This window comes from Anticarsia gemmatalis, chromosome 18 (assembly GCF_050436995.1).
Source record: "Anticarsia gemmatalis isolate Benzon Research Colony breed Stoneville strain chromosome 18, ilAntGemm2 primary, whole genome shotgun sequence".
In the NCBI taxonomy this organism is placed as follows: domain Eukaryota; kingdom Metazoa; phylum Arthropoda; class Insecta; order Lepidoptera; family Erebidae; genus Anticarsia; species Anticarsia gemmatalis.
This window is the reverse complement of record NC_134762.1, coordinates 8,608,896-8,630,243: the sequence shown is the minus strand read 5'-3', so window position 1 is coordinate 8,630,243 and position 21,348 is coordinate 8,608,896. Positions and strand designations below refer to the sequence as shown.

General features: G+C 33.6%; 1 protein-coding gene across 1 annotated transcript in view; it reads left to right on the top strand.

Annotated features, from left to right (window-relative positions):
* Positions 1–21,348, top strand: part of LOC142980773 (uncharacterized) — a 33,848-nt gene continuing 12,500 nt past the window's right edge. The window contains exons 1-3 of the mRNA XM_076126352.1: positions 1–393; positions 2,422–2,578; positions 3,293–3,375. Coding sequence (XP_075982467.1) covers positions 1–393; positions 2,422–2,578; positions 3,293–3,375 — 633 coding nt within the window. The remainder of the gene's footprint in view (positions 394–2,421; positions 2,579–3,292; positions 3,376–21,348) is intronic.

Sequence of the window (21,348 nt, the reverse complement as noted above, 5' to 3'; positions counted from 1 at the left end):
ATGAAGAACACGCTCAAAGAGAAATTTAAAAACAACGTTTTGGTTAAACCGTTGTACAAATTGAAGAATCGGAATAAAATTAAACCGAAATTGCTGATTTCTGTTGACAGCTCGTTCAATCTAGATGGCCATGGTGTAACTGTCAAACGAGGTATTGTAAACCATTGCGGAGACGTGTTGAAACCAAGAAATATATCCAAAAGATTATTCTTAAGTGACAATTGTGAAGGTTACAACAAAGTACATGATGTGTTGCATTGGAAGAATCCAGTTAATGTGGAGCCAAGGTTGAGGGGACGTAAAATGATAGGAGAGAATAACGTGAATGGAATGGACGTTGAAGAAAGAGCTAATAAATTGATACAAGCTGATCATAAAGTTGTTATTAAACAAGTAAGTACTTGTCTAGATTTGGTGATAGTTATGACCGTTGTAGGTAGTTTGATTTACTTTGTTTGAATGTTTTGTCTAGCAAAAAAGCTATCAGTGTGTGAGTGACACAGTCCACTTCAGTTTGTTTTTTCTTTTGTTGCTATTGACCGCAAACTACCTCTTATAATACAGGTTTTCCCTAGCTTAAGAGGTAGAGTATTATTATTGTACAGAATCGAAAATAAACAGTAAACTTATGAAAAATCTGTTACAAACTCTCTGTATGTATTTTTTTTTTTTTTGTGTTAAATAAAGATTATTATTATTATTATTATGTATGTCTGTTTAACATCTCGGGACTATAGAGTCCCGGACTTTTAAAAGGCGTGCGTGGGGCCGAAGCCAACACGTAGAGGCCCATTTAGACAGCTTTTATATGCAAAAAATATGTAAGGTGTCACAATCAGGTGATTATCCCTGTGAACACTATGAAATGCTCCCAAGGACAATCACCGGGCTGCGGGGAACTATGACATAACTACAGGAATAAACTACTATTGTATGTCTATATTGGATGAGGTGCTGATGGATTGAAAATATGGGAACTACGGGTGCTATGGCGCCTGCCGACGACAATGTTGAAAACACGTGAAAATGGCAGGCGGAGACTTGCCAACTCACAAACTGGGCCACCCTAAACAAGTCGCATCAATAGCAACAAGGGGGCAACAGGGACGTGAGCGGCTGAAGGACGGAGAGGCCTCGCTGGACGTTAAACTCAGCTCACGCGCCTTTGCTAGGCTCAGGCATCACTGGCCCACTAGCCATCTTACGCTCAGCATCCGTCCTCCGAACAGAGTGGGAGCTCTGCTCTTGCGACTCCACTCTGGACGGCCAATGAAGGCAAGCCAGGGGCGGGGGACCGCTTCCTCGTCAGTTTTCACTCCGACCAGCCAACTAAGGCAAGCCGGAGATGAGGAAGGGTGACTTCCCCCTGGAGCACTCAGGTACCGCGGGGTCGCTACTCCCCGTCACCTCACCTCAAGGTGCCCTGCGGGCTTATTATTATTATTATTATCATGTTTGCAAAAATATCGTCCAACAACTAAGTAGAGACCGTTGTATGCCAAGTTCGTGGCTAGCGCTGGTATACACTGAACTGTGGAGTAAGCAACGCTTGGCGCGGTCATTCCATAGATGGAGGACCGTTTCATTCCAGAGTAATATGTGAGTTGAGGGCAAAAAGCAGTCCTGGTTGTTGTCAGTTAAGATATTAGTCGTTAGGCCAAGTCTAAATTTGGCTTATACACTATACACTAACCATAGGATAAAATAAATAAAAAACAATGTTGATAAGAGTACGTTGCATCATTAATAAGGAAATTTCATATACGACAGTTAAAAACGACTTCAGGTGTTGCAGTAATGATTCTTGTTTAGTAACTATTAGAGTTGATGTTTCTTCAATCCATTTACAAGTTTTAATCGATGTACGGGAAGGTTCACTTGTAGACAATTGCTTTAACAACAGTGTGCATTGTTTCTTACGTAATTTGAGTCCTTACGCGAACTGCTGACAGTACAGATCTTGGAACTACAATCAAACTCCTAGTACTGCACTTTACCGTGTGAACCAAGGGTGTTAACAACGCTGCAAAACCAAAATGTATTAACAACCGTTTAACTCCAGCATCGATATTACTTTTGGTACTCAAACATGCAAAAAAACGAGCATAACGATATTAGTGTTTATTTGCACAAATAATAAAATTATCAGCACTTCTGCCAAAATCATGGCTTAGATTTTATACCCAAAATACGTCTATACCTAGATATTATGTGGTTAACTTTCCTAAATCGAGGCAATTTGTTTAGTTTAATTACAATTTGTACTACAATATGTCATTACCCCATCAGAAATTACTAACTCAAAGAACTAAAATTACATTTCCCGTTCACGAAAATTTTCAATAGCGAAATTCTCTACCGAAAATCAAGCATTTTAGTAGACTTTGAGACAAGTTTCAGTAAATTGAATGTGGTCCCTAGGTGGCGTGCGAGTGGCTCAGATTCTACCCACTACCAAAACTCCCCGAGGAGTCAGTGTATTCGGTGCTCATCCGATGTATTTTGTGCCAACTCGGCCTGACCACGTTTTTAGTGATGTGGACTATCACTTGGATATTTGTTATACATTCTTTTGAAGGTAATTTGATTTTGTTATAATTAGGCTGCTGCAAACGTGCTAACTACGTCGATCACGTTCTGTACGCAACCATGTGAAACTTTGTGCATAATTTAACAGAAAAATAATGTGTACAATATATCTGTGTTATTCTATGTCTCATAAAAATACATATTACAGCTTTTTTTTTAGTTTAAATATAATTTAAATAGTTTAATGTGAAGTTTAATGTTTAGTTTAATTTAGATATTATGTATTTTTGCTTTATTTTTAGTATTCTTTTTAAGTATTTGTATAATATAAATACTTCGTTGATGAAACTGTCCCACTGCATGCCGTGGCAACTTTTAAGTAAAACAGCTCTAAGCTAAAATTGTGAAACATGTTTGTAAACCTTTTACTAGTGTATGTTTTTTTTAAGTTGTCCTTAATAAATAAATAAATAATCAGAAGAATGAAATGAATGTGACAATGAGTGCGAGCGAGAGACTTCGATAAAATGACATGACTTAGTTCGCACGTTTGAAATGGCCCGGGTATAGTATTTAGTTTTTAGTAGTTTAATTTATGGGATAATTGTGTAACTGTGAGTAGTTTTACTGTGAGTAATTTTAACAAAAAAAACTACTAAATTAAGTAAAGTAAAACTACTCGCATTACTGTGGTACTATATTCTTTCAATGGGTTTAATTAATTATTTTATCACACTAAAAACCATTATTCAAATAATTTCAGGTCCATATGAGACAACAGTAACGCGGGACTTTGAAAGACATCAGAGTCAGTTGGTGATCGAACTGGCTACGGAACTGAGACAGGTATGTTACCTACTCTACTCTTGGTCTTTGTACCGCGGTGGTGAAGGTCACCACGCCGCCACTATTGCGTCGGAAGATCCTGAGTTCGATTCCCACTAAAAATCATTGCTCTTGTGTCCTAAGGACTTTTCCAAGCATACAAACAACGGACACAAAGCACAACCAGACCCGAAACAATTATTTATGGATCGCGCAAATAAATTTGGGACTTAACACCCGACCTCCCGACGCGATGGTAGCGGCATGGCGAGCTAAACCACTGCGCTACGGAGGCAATCTAAATTGTTGTTCACTATTAAGATCATGCCAATCTTTCTTGAGACAAAATTTCACAGTATTCGCCACGAAATACGAACAACACGTTAAGCAAGATAGCTAACACAGTAAATAAGTAAACTAATAAAGCGCATAGTTGTGTAGCGACATAATTCACAGCTCGGGACAAAGTTATGTCAAACATTTGTTCACTTTATAAAGGTTTACACCGACGACTGTCTTTGAAACGTAGTTTAATTTTTACGTACAATGTAAAGTAAAAACAAAGTTTCGCGTTTTATTAATAATTTTAATGGGTACTTAACTTTTCTTTTTTATTACTATTCGAATATTTAAAGGTATTCATGCGACAGTAGAAATTCCGTAAAGGATTTCTCGAATAAAATTGTTGCTTTTGTTGTTGGTTGCTATCGGTGGACTACTGTAACTGAAATCTAGAATTGATCGCGCTAAACGCTTGCCTTTTACTTTATGCTTCTGTAGCAGGGCTAGATCCTACATGATTGATGATAAATTTAGTAATTAAGCTATACCTCCTCGTAATTTGTTGGAAACATATAATCTTCTTTTTTACGAGTCACACAAATTGCCGTCGCCAACACGCGTTAGGGTAAATATATAAATTCACTGTTATTATCCTATTCTGAACAGTATCGTACCTAACTCTATCATAAATAATGTAGTTACTAAGTAAAACTAAGTAACGTTTTTGAAAACAATCTACACAAGTCGCTACCACCTTTAAACATAAAAATGCTTTCAAGAATTTAATACAAGTAGTTACACCAGGTATTCTACAATGTTCCAGCTAATTTTATTCCAAGCAATTTTCTCGGAACAAAAGTTGAACAAAACCACTTTTAACGTAGGCGGTAACAGGGCGCGGGTAGTACCACATTTTATGAATCATTTTTTAAAGGTTTTTAAAATGCCAACACTTTTAACTTAATGTAACTTGTTGCTGAAATTTAAAGGGGATTGGATACGATTTACATTTTGGTGAGGTAAAGTTTTTACTGTAGAAAGAGTGGAAAATGGTTGTTGTATTTGCTCGTGTTTTGAACAAGGCTTGACTGTAGTTAGTTTAGCAAACTTATCGTTGATATATGTACACTCATGTGTGAATGACTAGAAAAGCGCAATCTTTCATACGTTTATTTTATACAAATATGGCTGCAACATACTACTAATACTTATTATAATAATGGTATTCTTTCAACTTAGCATGTTCGCGTTACGGAAGTCAAGTGTTGTCCATTAGTGTAACAGTAATCATACAAAACATATGAAGTTCTCTTATTATTTTAGACGAACAAATATAACCGTATGCAGACTGAACTCTATTTATCTTAACCGTGGACAGAATTATATCAGCTTAGCCTTTTTTCCAAGCTATGTTGGAGTCGGCTTCCAGTCTCACCGGATGCAGCTGAATACCAGTGTTTTACATGGAGCGACTGCCTATCTGACCTCCACAACCCAGTTACCTGGGATAACCCGGTACCCTTCGGTAAGACTGGTTGTCAGACTTTCAAGCTTCTGACTACTGTTAACGACTGACAAAGATCTTCGAAAATGACAGCCGGGACCCACAATTTAACGTGCCTTCCGAAACACGGAGGAACTCGATATGTATAAGATGGTCACCCATCCACAAATCAACCTCGGCAAGCGTTGCTTAACCTCAGAGATCGATCCGCGCGGCTGTTGTTAACTAAGCCACGAGCTTAACCGTGGACAGAAGCTCCTCATAAAACTTCAATTTGTATGACGATTTTATAAAAGTATCTTCAACTATGAAATACTTTCGTAAGTACACAAAGCTTTAAAACTAAACCAGAACAAAATCCACAAGAATAAAATCCAAGAAACAAAACCTAAAGATTTTCTCTAACCGCAGACGTATCCACTCGAGTTTGCTCTCATGTGTATCGGAAACTTCGCTGATTAAAACAATCGCATTGCAGTATTGTATCACTCACTGGGTTTATAGCAAACAGACCTCGCAGTTAAGAAGTTGGCAAGAGTTCGACGCGCAATGTATTTGCTGCAATTTGTTATAGTCGTATATTTTACTTTAATGTGCGGTTATGAATATTGAGTTGGTAGGTAATTGTACTACTGTCTGTTAATATTTGGATAACCGAATATACGTGTACTTTGTAAATACAAAATATTCGATTAGATATTTCACAAAAATACAAAACGTTCTTTAAAATTAGCTGTAATCGGAAGAACAATTGTAATAGTATTTTAAAAACGTAGGTTTGTTCAAAAAACTATATAAGTACTTTTTATTTAATTCCATCATAAAATCTTGATCATATACTTTATGATTTGATTTGATCGATAAAATAAGCATCTCAACACGATTCCAATTCTATTTACGTCTCCTAAACAAATACTGCAAAACTGCTATCAAATAGCCAACTAATCATAACATTCAACTATATTTTACAGATCCATAAGAACTTTCCTTTAATAATGAAAATATACGAATGAATATTGTGAATATGTCAGAAATATCTTCTCATTTTGAGGCATTTAATTAACCGTATCGTGAATTTAAATGAATTCATCTACGCCCTTAGAGATATCGTGTCAAAAATATGTTACCCGCCAATTTGCACATGTGCGAATGAAATTTGAATATTGTCAGGGATGGGAGGTACGGAGATGATACTGAGAGCTCCCGTGGGACGACCGCCCTACATACTGCTTCGGTATAAGAACCTTTTACATAAGGTTTATGAATTTGACCGGCTTATTTTGAATATGAAAATATTCGGCAACGTATAAAAGATAAGTTTTACTCTTTGATTTTTGTAAATTAATTTGCAATATTAATCTGAAATGAAAATATGTTCAGGTTTTATGTCAACGTCATATTCTATTTTACTCATGCTTGTATTTTCGGAAAAAAGACTTTTCATGTACTGAGTTTCATCCCCTGTTTAGCCGCTAAAGTGCTCAAACTGAGCCATATTTTTTTGTCGTGAAAACATTCCAGACAGACAGTTTTTCAGCTTACAAGTGTAGTATAAATATATTTAAGCTTTTATCCTCGGTATCTGGTATAACCACATGCATGTACCAATGTAAAATCACCTTAACACCTAGATTGATTCGCTCCACGATAACGTCAACTCGACGTAGATACGCGTATCCGTGACGCGGCGAAGATTACGTGTCAAGACGTCATGTCTGTGTGCATGACGAATACATAAGCAATCAGTTTAATTGTATATTCGGCCAACCAAAACAATTTTACTACTGCTATTAAATCTTCGCTGGTATTGCCACATGCAGTAACCAATGTAAAGTCACCTTAACACCTAGATTGATTCGCCCCGCGATACCGTCAACTCGACGTAGATACGCGTATCCGTGACGCGGCGAAGATTACGTGTCAAGACGTCATGTCTGTGTGCATGACGACATGATTCGGTCAGACGGCTTAATAACAACACGTATTGTTCCGCTGACTACTGACCGGATTGCTGATGATTTAGTGTGTGGTAGTAATTGGCGTATTATGTTGTACTAACAATTTTAAACTGAAGAACCTTGTACACATGATATTGTAATGTAAAATTTCTTAAACGGGATCGAATACTCAACATTTCATTTTAAAATGAAAAATCTTTAGTACAGGTAAAACATAGATTGAACTACTACTATCGGCATTAATAAGGGTTTGATTTAAAATCGAAACAATGATAATTTAAATTCGGGTTTTTTGTAGCCATACATGAGCAATTCTTAACTAGAGTTGTTATTTGAACAACTGACCAGTTGATATTACGCCTCGCGTAGTGATAGAGCATTATCATTTGGTTTATGTCTAGAAAACAAGCTTTAAATACAACATATTTATAGACTATCTCTATTCGTATAATACAAAGAAAATCAAGCGTTTTATCCGGTTTAGAGACCTTAACAATATTGAAAACTAAGCAAATACCCAGTACATAAAAGTCCATATTCTATTATCAGCTTCTAGCTTTCACAACTAATTGTCGGTTTCCCTCTAAACCACTATTACCCGTATTTACGTAAATAGGTACAAAACCGCGCAACAAAGGCTTCTACCTCAATAAACAGGTAATCACCGGCTCGGCAAACATTTACTCTACAGTAATTAGCGCAGACACCTCATTGATCAGCTGACTGTTTCTCTGTTTGATAGCTATTCTGTCTGTCAATACGATTGTTTGAACTAAGATGCTGTATTAATTGGTTTGTTGCTACTGAAATGTTACTTGATATTTTTGAAAATACGTAGGAGTTACGACAATTTCCAATTCAATTCGAAAACTGTTGTTTTTTATTTTAATTTACTTTTACTTTTGACAATCAATAAACTTTCGTTCTTTATCAACCAATTTAAAAGAAAAAGACTTTGTTTGGAAAAAAGTTCAAAAGGTTAACTATTTTACGAAAATCAAGACTTGACTTTCACATTGCACAAAGCTAGCCTAAATATTGCCTCAGAACTTTCAATCTAATTTATATCTTAACTTTACTACCTAATTTCATAAAATCCTGCTTGACGACAAACCTGCCGTAATTTCTGTAACTAACTTAATTTATACTTAAAACGGGCTTCAATAATTCTCCGTATCCCAAAACTTGTAATTGGTATAAAATCAATCGGGTATGAGAAGGCAAAAAGAGTCGTGTTATTAGAAATCTAAAGCAATAAATCAAACTTACAGCGGGTTTAATAAAAACTTTCTGATGAGCTAAAGCCAGATGTCAAATCGAATGAGAACACCCTTACCAATGATTATACCTGCTTACTACAGAAAAAAAAACGTGGAAACATTTTTGTTTGTGTGATTGACATTGTCGTTTCAATGTTTAAGCCAGTAGTTATACTATGAATTAATAGGCTTTCGTATGTATGTGTATTTAAACATGATTTACTTTGCTATACCATTGCTTAGTATCGACGTTCTAGCTAACATTAGGCTGACTTAAAATGTTACCTCAAAATACAGTTTTCAGTACATCTTGTTCAACTAGAATATTGACTACACTTCATACAAACCTTCATAAAGTTTTACTTTTCAATACATTACAGTTAACGCAACACTTTTGGTAGGTACTGAAGTGAACATTTGGTACGGTTATATACATACTCCATTCATTTTTATTCTTAACGTGTAACAAGTTCATTCACCTTAACCCTAAAAAGGCGACGCAAATATAATTATCTTGCGGCGGAAACATAACCACAAAACAAAACAGTTTTCAGTCCCACAGTCGTATATTTAACCGTTCTCCTGGCTATTTACGAGCACTCATAATTATAACTGTTTTGTACCATACTCATAACCATTACAGGGTTAGGTTCAAGATACACTGGCACTGGGTTGAAATGACGCGTCTTTTGGCACTAAAATTTTGTATGGAATAATGGACTCTACGCTGACGTAATAGGGTTCAAGTTTGTGTAAAATAAAATACATCCAGGACGTGCGTTATTCATCCGACTATCGATAGAAAACACAGGCGCCTTTTTAAAGCTGAGCTTGAATAATGTGCATTCTTTAATGTGTGTATCAAGCCATTATTCTCTCATAATAAGAATAATTCTCGCACTATAAAAGTTATTTTACATTTTTACATCATATATTATACAACCAACTACTACTATTATAACTATTGGAAATACCAGTAACTAGCTATGTTCTGTCTTAACTGCTGCATATTGCATGGCAAAATGACACCCTTTCTACCACCACAATTGAACATACGTATATTACCAAACAAATTCATAACAAGAATTCGCTCAACCGCGCGTTTTTACCCGCGTTACAGAGTCTCTCGTAACATTATCCCAGTGTGCACTGAACCGGCACAAAAGCCTAAAGTCTAATGACTGCAGCCTCAACTTCATATCCCAGGCGGGGCATTGTGTTTTATTTGAGTGAGCTTCATACTGTTTTAAGTGTTCGACTCCCTTGTGTTAGTGGTTAGTATTTTGGTTAGGAAATTTTGTATGGTAATAGAAGTGTACTCCACATTGGATCATTTCATATTTAGAGTGAAAACACACTTGAAAGTTAAACTTAATAATTTAGAAATTATCTTAATACCATTCACCATAACTTTTTTGTCAAAGTGATTGGCCCTCTTTTCGCTCTTTTTGCTCTTCTCTTCTCTTTTCCACGTCCAATCTAAGTATTTTTATCATTATGACGTCTAGCCAAATAAAAATGACGTACAGTTAAATAAAGCCAAAATAACAATTTCAACTTACATTATTATCTATCATATAGTCTGTCTAAGCAGTATGCATATATATCATGTTTTAAGCCTTAACAAAATTTTGATTAAGTTCAAGAATTGAATATTCTCTCGTTAATACACTCGTAGTTCTGTTCTCGTTATTCTCTGGTAGGGGTCCGGTGTTACGTCACGGGGATTTCAAAATATGCCTCCTCCCTCACAATAATGCCGTCCAAATTCGTTTAATTCACGACCTGTTTGGCTCTTTTTGTATGCGATTTGATTAAAATGGATATGACGTACGAGAGAAGAAAGTTTTGAGATTCTGCAGTGAGTTTATATCAATACTGATACAATATGAGTTTCTAAATACGATAAAACTGTATTATGTGGAGGCTTTCGAGATAATTCTAGTTATATAAATACTCTTTCACAGCCAAAGCCTTTGGACTGATTTCGACGCATATAATATATGTGTTTATTGATTTAATTTAGTTGTACATCACACAGTGCAAACGGCTGTAAAGTAACTCAAATAGATAATGTACTCTGTTTTCGCACAATGTACTTGGTTTCTTTATAACAATTACAAAAAAGATTCCCAAAGCAAGCTAACTTTATGAACTTCACAAGACTGTAACAAACACAAAACATCATTCATTTAAAATTTGACCTCACATAACCTTTTCAACTACCCACATATTTGCAAACTTTACTACGTCTTCATTCGTTCTGACCTTAAAACTAAACTAGAGCTATAACAATAGTCTATACCACACACAATAGTCCATATCTCAGTAGAACTAACTCTTAATTTCTTCACAAACTAGAGCAGTACAAAGCCTAACTGTATTAGAGTCAATTGAGCGAGTTACCCTGATTTCAACCGCGCGGCACATTGCGAATTACGTGCCATATTCTGAAAACATCATTAGTGAATAAAGTTAGTACTTGTTCTGTGGGTTACATTATAATGTAGTTTTTAAATATTAATTGTAGAACGTTTATTTGCAGTTCATTTTCATAATCTTTTAGCTTGACTGTGATTTGGATGAAGTAATAATGGAATAATATTATAATGCAACGGGTGTTAAACATAATTAAAAATTAAGGGCTATGGTACCGTAAGTCCCTTTTTTGACGTTTTTTTTTTCCTACCTTTTCTTTTTCCTACCTTTTCTTCCTGACGTTTCGATCGAATTTCATCGACCGTGGGAGCGGGCGTATTTTTTAATCCAGTTAATAATTTCATTATAATATTATGTGTACAAGTCGCGAGAGTATTAATAGCGGAATTTTGGCTAAAAAAACGTAAGCTACGATGAACTCAGGGGCTTTTTCTAACGCCATACGAAATTTCATAAAAACTGATCCAGTGGGTTAGTCGTAAGCATAAAAGACGGACAGACATTTGCATTTATCTAATATACATTGAACATTTACTCATATTTTGAAGTGATGTACTTGCTTTTATTTCATCTACTTCATTTTATAGAAGAAGCATAAAGTCTATAAATATCATTTCTTGACTAGCGCGTAAATAGAGTCCCTCGTGACATAGACTATTTTAGTACCAGGGTTTCATATTTCTTCTACCAAAACTATTTACATCCACCAATAATTTTCTAAACGTATTGTAATAGCCACTCCCACATTTTATTCCTTTAACACCTTCACAGCATTTGAAAATTGAACTTAATTTGCTAAGCCGTCAGAAAAAAGCAAGAATGATTAAGTAAAGAGCTCTTGGCAGCCATTTTACCGCCCACATACCTCGTCACGCTTACTTTATTAATTTCCACACGGTGTGGAAAGATCAGGGTAATTTTACAACAGTTCAAATACGACAGGTGGGTAAATGAAATGAAATTATGATGTGTGAAAGGCAATATGGAAAATGTAATATTTCGTATTAAATATACGAAATATTTTTACATATTTCCTTATGACATATATACAGAGGTATACATAAAATTACGCCTTTTTTACATAGGGTAGGCAAAGCCTTATTTATTTTTACAGATATAATAAAATTGTAATTTTTATTACTTTGAACATTATTTTACTGGTGACTATGTTGTTTACAATACATAATTTATGATATGCAATAATATTGATTGAATAATTCTGTAGCACTGACTACTGAAGACTTAAAATACCCGTAGGAATATCTAAGTTTTTTGTTTGCGTCATCTTTATATAAGAATGCATTTTTATATGTATACTTATATATTTTAAGGATTGTGTGTCCTTAAATAATAATTCAGTAAATAACATAATTTTATTACTAATCTCCTCAACTACATTAATTCGTTTTGAATAAGTATAATATTCCTTCGTAATATTCTACATTACAAGATTAAAAGAACCCACATCCAATAATATCTACAAACCAATATTCTTCAAGATTCTCACACATCTTATTTCATAAATTGCTTCTACATTGTGTGAACGAAGATTACTTACCGTAATATGTAATCTTTCATGTGGAATACCAATGTAGATACTTATTGCAAACTAGTCTTCTCTCGCCACTTTATTCGCATTCAAAATATTCGTTACTGTAATTTAATAGAAAATACTTTTGTATAAGAAATTGATTCCCATCTAGATTGTTATTTTGAGAAAACCGTATATTATACAAACATACAATATAGGCCAAGAACGAATCGGAAATTGCTTTTTTATCGATAAAAAGAATAAACCAACAGCTGAAAATTATTTAATTTGACATGAACAAAAAAACATGCACAAAAAGACAGACGTAGTAATTTTGTTTTTAGTTAGTACTACACTAAAAACAGGCTTTGTTTTTTATGTCTGAAAAAGAAAATTTCATCAACATTCCTGGTAAATTAGATCGTCTACGAAACTACGTTATCTATGTAAGATCTGAAACGAATTGGATTATCTGATAGACTATTTCTCTTGAAACCTCTAACGCAATTAGGTTACCTTTTAAACCTTAAAAGAAATGGTTTTGTAACTCTACGAAAAGTATCGGTAATGTTACTAGGTGGTAGTTTTATCTGTCAGATAGGTTGTCAGACGCTTAACCAAAAGTTTCAAATTGGTATATGGATTGAAACTTTAGTAAATAAATATAATTTTCTTCTATTACGAACCAAATTCCATAGTTAAATGACATCTTCCATTGTTGCATTACTAGCAGTAATTTACAAAACTATCTCAATATAATTGGGTCTGAAAACTATTATTTACGCTGAAATCTATCCGAATATCTTCTTTACTTTTGCCATAAGCACATTACAAACACACGAAAATCGTTACACACAAACTTTCACATTATAAAATCAGAAGCTATGCAAACAACTGAACAAATCTAAACTCAAAAGTTCAAAGTTTACACAAACGAGAATATTCTAAAACATTCTAGAACATTCTAGGCCATTCTAGTCTGTCTAGTAATAACAATTATTATCTCAACACTGCATAGTTTACGCTGGCGGCCTTCCAAACGGCCTGTGTTAAATTTTAAAGGCTCTACTGTTTTACTTGCATAGATTACATTGAGTTTTTGTTTTATCTGTTCTTTGGAGTTTATTAAAATAAATGTGCAATAAGTTCTACTAAAATTGTTAATGAGATAGAGATGGAGTTAGTGAGAATGGATACGTGTATTTTCGTTGCTCTTTCACATCAAAACTACTGAACGAATTATGATGATTTTTTTTGTTTATAAACTAGCTTTCTTATCGGACTCAGTAACGAGCAGAAGATTCTTTATTACATAATTGTTTTTATGATATAATACGAATATTATACCTAAAGATAGGTAGAAGTGTCCTCATTTATGTTAGTCCAATATAATCGAATGCTAGATTTCGTAAAATTGAAAATAACTGAATGAAACCTAATAACTCAACTCCTTGTAAGTCTTCTTCCGACAAACAATAGAAAATGCATTAGTATTTTCCGGATTAACTTGCTTTCAATCATTGAATCCCACAAACCACAATCAGTCCAACTTTATTCGACGAAAGCAAAAAATATTTATCCTCTTATCACGGTGAATTGTAATTCCATTTATCTGGGAGATTAAATAGCGTAATAGGGGCGTGAAAATGGAATAAAAAGAATTTGATTGATCTACCGAAGAGAAGCGGCTGAGGAAAATGATCAAAGGAACCATCTTAATCAGAATAAACCGATTGGGTATGTTACATATAGATTGTTCCACCAAACATCAATAGGGATTGGTGACCTGAAATGATGTGTATTTCCGTAGTTCTGTTTATTTGAAATGTTTGTTTATATACACAGGAAATTATGGTTTTCTTAAAGGTTGAAGTGCATAGTAGTGTAGTATGGAAAGTAAATGAAACTGAATAATTTATAACAACAGTAGCAAAGATCGTTGCAATATTTCGTCTCTGAACGCTCCCATAGAAACAAAGAATGACTTTATTTTATGAGATTGTGGCTTTCTCTGGTCTCTCCCTACTATAGGTAAAATAGGAATTTTTATTCTATGTTTCTTTTGGTTTGTTTGTATATGTACTCGCTATCTTTACTGCACACAAAATTGTTTAACGCGGTCACTTCTCTACTGTTATCTACTACTAATTCCGCCAGCTGCGTGTAGATTCGTGTGTACCTAATTTTTATGAAAAAAGAAAACTTTAACATTTTACATTTTGAATTTATTTACATTTACACCAACAACAATACATTACATTCCCCGCATTATCTTCAATCTAAATGAAAACAGTATCTCTCCACGCGCCACCAATTCTCAATTCCATTTATTTCCTTCAAGCATCCAGATATCGGTGCAAATAGCTCAGACAGCGCTCCGTTGTTCCTAGTACTGGATCACTAAGAATGTTGGACTAGGAGGGGTCAGTGCCTGTTCAAGAGCTTGTCCGACAGTGTTAGGATTCCTTACCGCGTTTTGCGATTGAATGATTCTGATTTGAATGTTAGATGGAAGATGACGCGTGGTTTGTGTTAACTGTTTTTGACAGTGTAGTAATATTATTACATTAAATGCTGATATTTACTATTATACATACATTTTACAATAATGAATGCCAAAAGAGGGTGTTGTAACTTTGTCTGTGCCGTTTTTTATATTGTAAGCCCGGAACAAATAGACTTAATTATGATGCGGTTTTTGTATGAAAACTGACGATATTAAGATTGATTTTAATTATGATTTCTTTTTTAAGTGTCCGTTGTTTGTTTATTTATAAAAGTCTTCGCGATATAGTAACAATTTATAGAAAGGGTTGTCTTTTAAGAAATACATCGCGGTGCTTGACATATCGAGGCAGGTTACATACTCTGTTGGTAAGCTAGCTCAGTCATAACCAGACAAATAAAATTGCATATGAAATGAGGCAATAAAATTGGTTCTGCACTTACATAGATGAGAAGTTCAATATTTTTCAATTTTGTGATATAAATTGACGTCGTAAACTCGAGAGAATGCATATCGCCTGGAGAAATACTCAGTGATGTAAAGTGATATTGCGTTTAGTTTCAATAGATTCTTATATCTTATTGTAAGTATACTATTGTATTGTATTAATAAATTGTTTAAGGTTGAGTACTAATAGCCTAGAATATAGAGGCATGTAATAACTTAAATATCTTTATTCATTCTAAAATACTTACTGCCGGAATATTGTATGCTACTAATGAAAACCGGTTATAATTCAGAATCAGTCTGTCATACTAACAATAAACACTTTGATAGATTTGCCTCTGAAGACGTGTTTAAAAAACTAAAGCCTCGTTTTGAACTATTGCTCTATATACATTTTGTACTTAAAGGATGCAAAGGATTATTGAGTTCTCTGAAAGCTTTTTCCGTCATTTACAATTAACTTTTTATGCGTTATAAGGATGTATTATTTCGTCGATCAAAGAAAGAGACATGAATATATTCTTTCATCGACTATAAAAAGTATATTTCCTAAAGCAATAAGGTTGTATTTTCACACCACATCGGGTGTAGTTCCGGGGTGACCGCGAAAGCCTCGATCTTTGTTACGGCTCACTGAGGGATGTGCGAATGAAATGATAAATTATGTACCCGCCTGTTTCTGCCAACGTTTTGTCTTGCAAATCTTATATAATTCTGCTGCGGTGTTGTTTATTTCCTTGGTTGCAAAACGATGATATTTATTTACCATGGTTTACCAAGCAAAAATTTTTATTTTATATTTTCGCATTGTCACGTTATGATACTCATTTTTTTATTTTATATTGCCCTTATACTGAAGTATGATTTTTTTCGCACGATGTAGCTAGACAAACAGACAAAAGACAATTCGTTTTCTATAATTAAATTAGATTCATGCGAAAATTAAACCCGTAGCATCTTTTATTACAAGCAGAACATCCTTACCACAACATTACACCAAAAAAAAATGAAAAAACCAATTCCAAAAGCGGTTGAAAGCACATTTCATCGTGCTATATAAGGCTGTATAACACTGTAGTACATAGTCCAAACGCCCGTATAATTACTGGGAGCTGTCACCCGCACAACACGACATCTGTCGACGGCGTGCGGCGACTACACACTATACATGCAAATTAATGCATATTGCTTCTTGGTCCCACTGATAGACGGTGCTATCATCAATGAAATTATCAGACAGTTGAGTCTAGAGAATGTCTTGTCGTGCAGGTAATATTAATGGACATTTGTTTAAGACAGTTGTTTTAATCATAATGGACAGACAACTGATTATTTTATAGAGTCAGTAGAATAAGCTATAAATACAATGCATCCTGTACAGTCTTACAATTCATCTCATCAACACTGTTTTAAAAAATGTACAGATTCATAAAATAAATAGATGATTGATATAACATGATGATTCTGAAATGCCTGTTTATACGAGATTTTAAATTTATTTGACATCAGGTGCAGAGAAAACAGTGCACTTACTACCTTAAACACTACAGTCACACAAAGTGTATCATACAAATACCTAATAACATTAAAGATAAGCAAATCTTAGTTATAACGATAAAAAAATGGTTGAGTCGGGAAAAAAATATTATAATAATAAGTAGTTACGTTTAAACTTAATTATTTAATAACCAAAATGAACACTTATTTTTCCACTTCAGAGTTATAATAACAAATCATTTTTATTAATATTACTGAACTCTATAATAAAACTTGAAGGCACATTCAGAACTACTTAGCCGGATTAGTTAGGACTCAGGTATAAAACTACTCGCGCTCCGAGTAGTTTGTTAAGTACCTGAATTACTTAGTTTAATTAAGAAAAGCATTGCCTTTATAAGTTGAAATACGTATCATAATTAGGTATCTAGTGGAATGTGTACGAATAGAAGGAAAAATCATTGATCATTTGTGAATAAACAAGATAAATAACGCGGCTCTACTTGTATACAGTGTTTTGTATTTACATATTAAAAAAATCTGCGTGTATGCTTACAGAATTCTATCGCAATTGGGTTAAGCTATTCATAGACTAACAATCTTTACAACAACAATATTGTCAATAGTCATAACTAAGCTAGCTATAAGACAGTCTAGGTTTCATCTTTATGAATGAAAGCTAAATAATCATATTACTAAGCTAAGATCATTATATGATGGTGCTGTCTACCTAAATACCTAATAGGTGGTTAATTATATTTACTGTTATTCTCGCAATAGTGCCAAGTTTCATATTTATTACGGTAATTTATAGTAAATTCGCTTCCAAAAAATATCTTAAATCCATTATCTACTACAAATACCTATAATTATAAACACCTTCTCAAACACATAAAACACGTAACAAACAAAAAAACACAAGAGACACAACACGTTCGCGTTGACATATCTCAAAGTATCCAACAGGGACGTTTGACAAAGGACAGAGCGCGGACAGCCGCCACACTGACGCACTCTCCAAATTGTCCGGATTCCTCAAGGAATACCTCCCTTTGATTTCATGTTAAGAATTCGCCGAATCGCAGCGGCTGTCATGTGAAACGCGCGTTCACGAATTTGCGTGCTTTAATAATTTATGGCTTGTTGCTCTTGTACCGAAGATAATTGAATTCTCTTGAATAAATCGCATTTTAAAGCATGTAATGTGTATAGTAGTTTGTATAGTAATCTATATTTAATAAGTTACAATAAAGGAATAAATAAAAACACATTTGTGTTAATTTCTTTAAATAATTTGACGACATTCTTGCCGCTGCGGTTTAGGTGATTCTCATCCTAGTTGTGGGTTTGATTCCCACGCGTATAGTTGTTGCATTCTATGGTCTATTTTTATTTAGGTTCTTGATTCACTATGGTTTTATATTTGACTACGATTGTTTTGACAAATGATATGTCATTAATATTTTTTTTTTCAGTGGCCCAAATTATGAATGGATTACGATTTGACAGACTGTTAAATTATAATATCTAATTTTACACATTGATCAGTCTTTCAGAAACTGAGAACTTAATTTGATGCCTTCAAAATATAATAAGCATTCTCCAATATTAATATCAAAATATACATTTCTATAGGTCACGTAAATAAAATATTATTAAAAAAGTAATATTTCAAATAACTAAACATTATCTAATAATAACTGTCAAGATAAATGTCAAGTTGTTATCTGACATTTAGAAAAATTCAATTTCCTATAATGTAGGAAATTTAATTATATTTAGGCCTCGCGTTTCAAATTATTAAAAGCGAAGCCTGAAAATACAACCTGCTTCTTTTTCACTACACTAAATATGAGTTGTTGTCAATTTTCACTGAAATTTTCGTCCTTTGTATTTTATATTTAACGGTGATAACGTGTTAATTGAAATATGAAGCTAAAGTATATTACAATATAAAATAGGGTGATAATTAATTAATAATTGAACTTTCTCGTTAATATATCATTATACTTAATAATGAGTGGGTTGAAAATAATTAAATTCTAATTTCTGACATACAATTACTACCTCTTTTTAGCATAAAGTACATCAAGGAAATAAAGGGGGACAAAAAAAAATCTTAAAATTTATATACAATAACATTAAAATTTCTTCCTAAAAAAGGATACTATAATTTTTTGACTATTTATTATTTGACCGTTGGTTTGTGGGCAAAAGCCTCAATTTTGCTGTAGTCCCTATTACCAATACTAATTAAATTCACTAAAGACTTATACCAAATCGTCATACCACACTTTTTTTCTTCGACAAGCATCCAATCAACTTCCCTCCACTTGAAGGCCATCTTACGGCACTACACAACATATTGCACATGTAATGCGTCATACAAGACTTAATTAACAACCCTACTGGTAAATAAAACAAAGGAAATGCTACGCACTACGAAGCTACAGAAATGCTACGAAGGCTACGACGTAGGCGTGCTACGGTTCAAAGATTACATCAAACAAATAGGAGTTTATGAAGCTTAGTCAAGTCTTAGTAATTATTCATAGGAAAGACACGTGTATTCAAATTGTTCTTGATGATATAGGAACTAATATGCTTTGCTTGTATACAAGCACAATCGCAAATGTACATTTATAGAAATGTGTTTTTTCGATTTAACTACGTTACAGTATAAGTTGCAATTATTTAACTGCTTTCAAAATTCTAAAAGGTAGAATATTGTGAATAAAAAAACATAAGTAAACGTTTTTATAGAAATCTTTATTACTTCTCAAACTTAAGGACAGCTCACGCCATCTAGTATCTGTGAGAAGAACTATGTTCTATCGACAGTGCAGCAGTCGTTAGTTGTCCCGCGGAAATAAGTATTTGTTAAACTCATGAATTTAAAACAAAGAATTATTTTACGTAAATCTTAATTATTTATCTTCTGCTCTTTTTATTTCTTTGGGTGCTATCGATTAATTTCAACATTATAAATAATAACACAACTTATTTTTACACTATACAATATTTTACTGAACTGTACATACATTTTTTAATCTAGTTTTATCTCACCTAGCTCTGTATACGGTAGTATTATACTTTATACATAATGAAGTACACGACGCAACAACGAGCGGATAACGGTTATGTGAAGTTCATCAGGTTATTTACTCGCGAGGCGAACACTGCCTGGAAAGTCTTGTAGGATCATGTTGTAGGTAGAGTGGGGAATAATGATTTTATGAAACGTCTAGAAGACAGATATTAAGAACAGAAAATAACTACGGCTGAAACAGATTTTATGTCATACATTTATTGTTACTGCTTAAAATTTTTAAGTCTATATCTACTTTTAAGTGGAATGAAATTTCTAAAATAATTACTAAGCTGGTAAAATTCCATTTGAGTTTACTGATATTGGCAGTCAAAGTTCTGACGCCTATATTTTAGTTGATTATTTGAGCAAAGTTTATTTAATTACAGTTACATTTGTGAGTTGTAACTGAAAAAGAGCTAAGAATAACTAGAAAAGTCGTTGATTTTGCATAATATTTTCTTTATTGCTCTGCAACATACACAAACAAGCATATTTTAACAAAATTAGTTGCAAGAGGTGCGCGTACCGGAGCGTCTTATAATGTGAACTATGTTGCTCATCTTTACGCTCTTAGTATAAAAACATGGCTTTATTGCAGCATATATTATTATTACTTTAATTAAGACGCTTATTATACAATAAATGATATGAATCAAAGCACATATAAATTTCATAAGCAAATATTATATAAATTCTACTTGTAAATTTCAAATATCTGGGATTCCGGGGCTATATAATTATGGTACTACTAATCCAAACACGATTTGGTAAAAAAGTATGTTACTCAAGCATAATTTTTACTAATCTGCTTACAGAGAATTATATATACAGGGTGTCCCAAAACTCAACGATAATCCGAGACAGGATGAAAGGCCAAGTCATACCGGTTATAGGAAAAAAAAATCCATATCACTTAGTTCAGCAATAATAGACACTTTTCAAAAAAGTTGAAATTTCACACCCTTGGTCGCATTTTCAAGTCCTGTGATCACCAATGTCACAATTTCGCTGTGTGTTTTTGAATTCCATGATCTTAATTAAATATGCTATTAATCGTATATCAAATTAATGCACAAAACATCGTTAATTTAATAAAAAAACTTAAGTTTTAGTGAGTCATCTTTCTCAAAAAATATCGTTAGTCAACTTTGACACTTCATACTGAAAAAAAAATGTACTACACTACCCTTGGCAAGTTATTTCAAAAGTTGGCGCATTTAATCAAGATTTTAAAATGGTATAATACTTGCCATTTTTCTTGCCATTAAAAATGTAATTTTTATTTGAACGAAGAATATCCTCGCAGATGGATCGGACGCAGTGGTACAATTTTATGGCCTCCTCGTTCTCCCGATATAAATCCAGTAGATATTTTTTATTCAAATAGTTGTCGTAAATAACAAAATGGTTGATAGCAAATATTTTTATTTATGTATATATGATAGAATTAAAACAGTGTGTTTAGGAAGATATGGCAGCT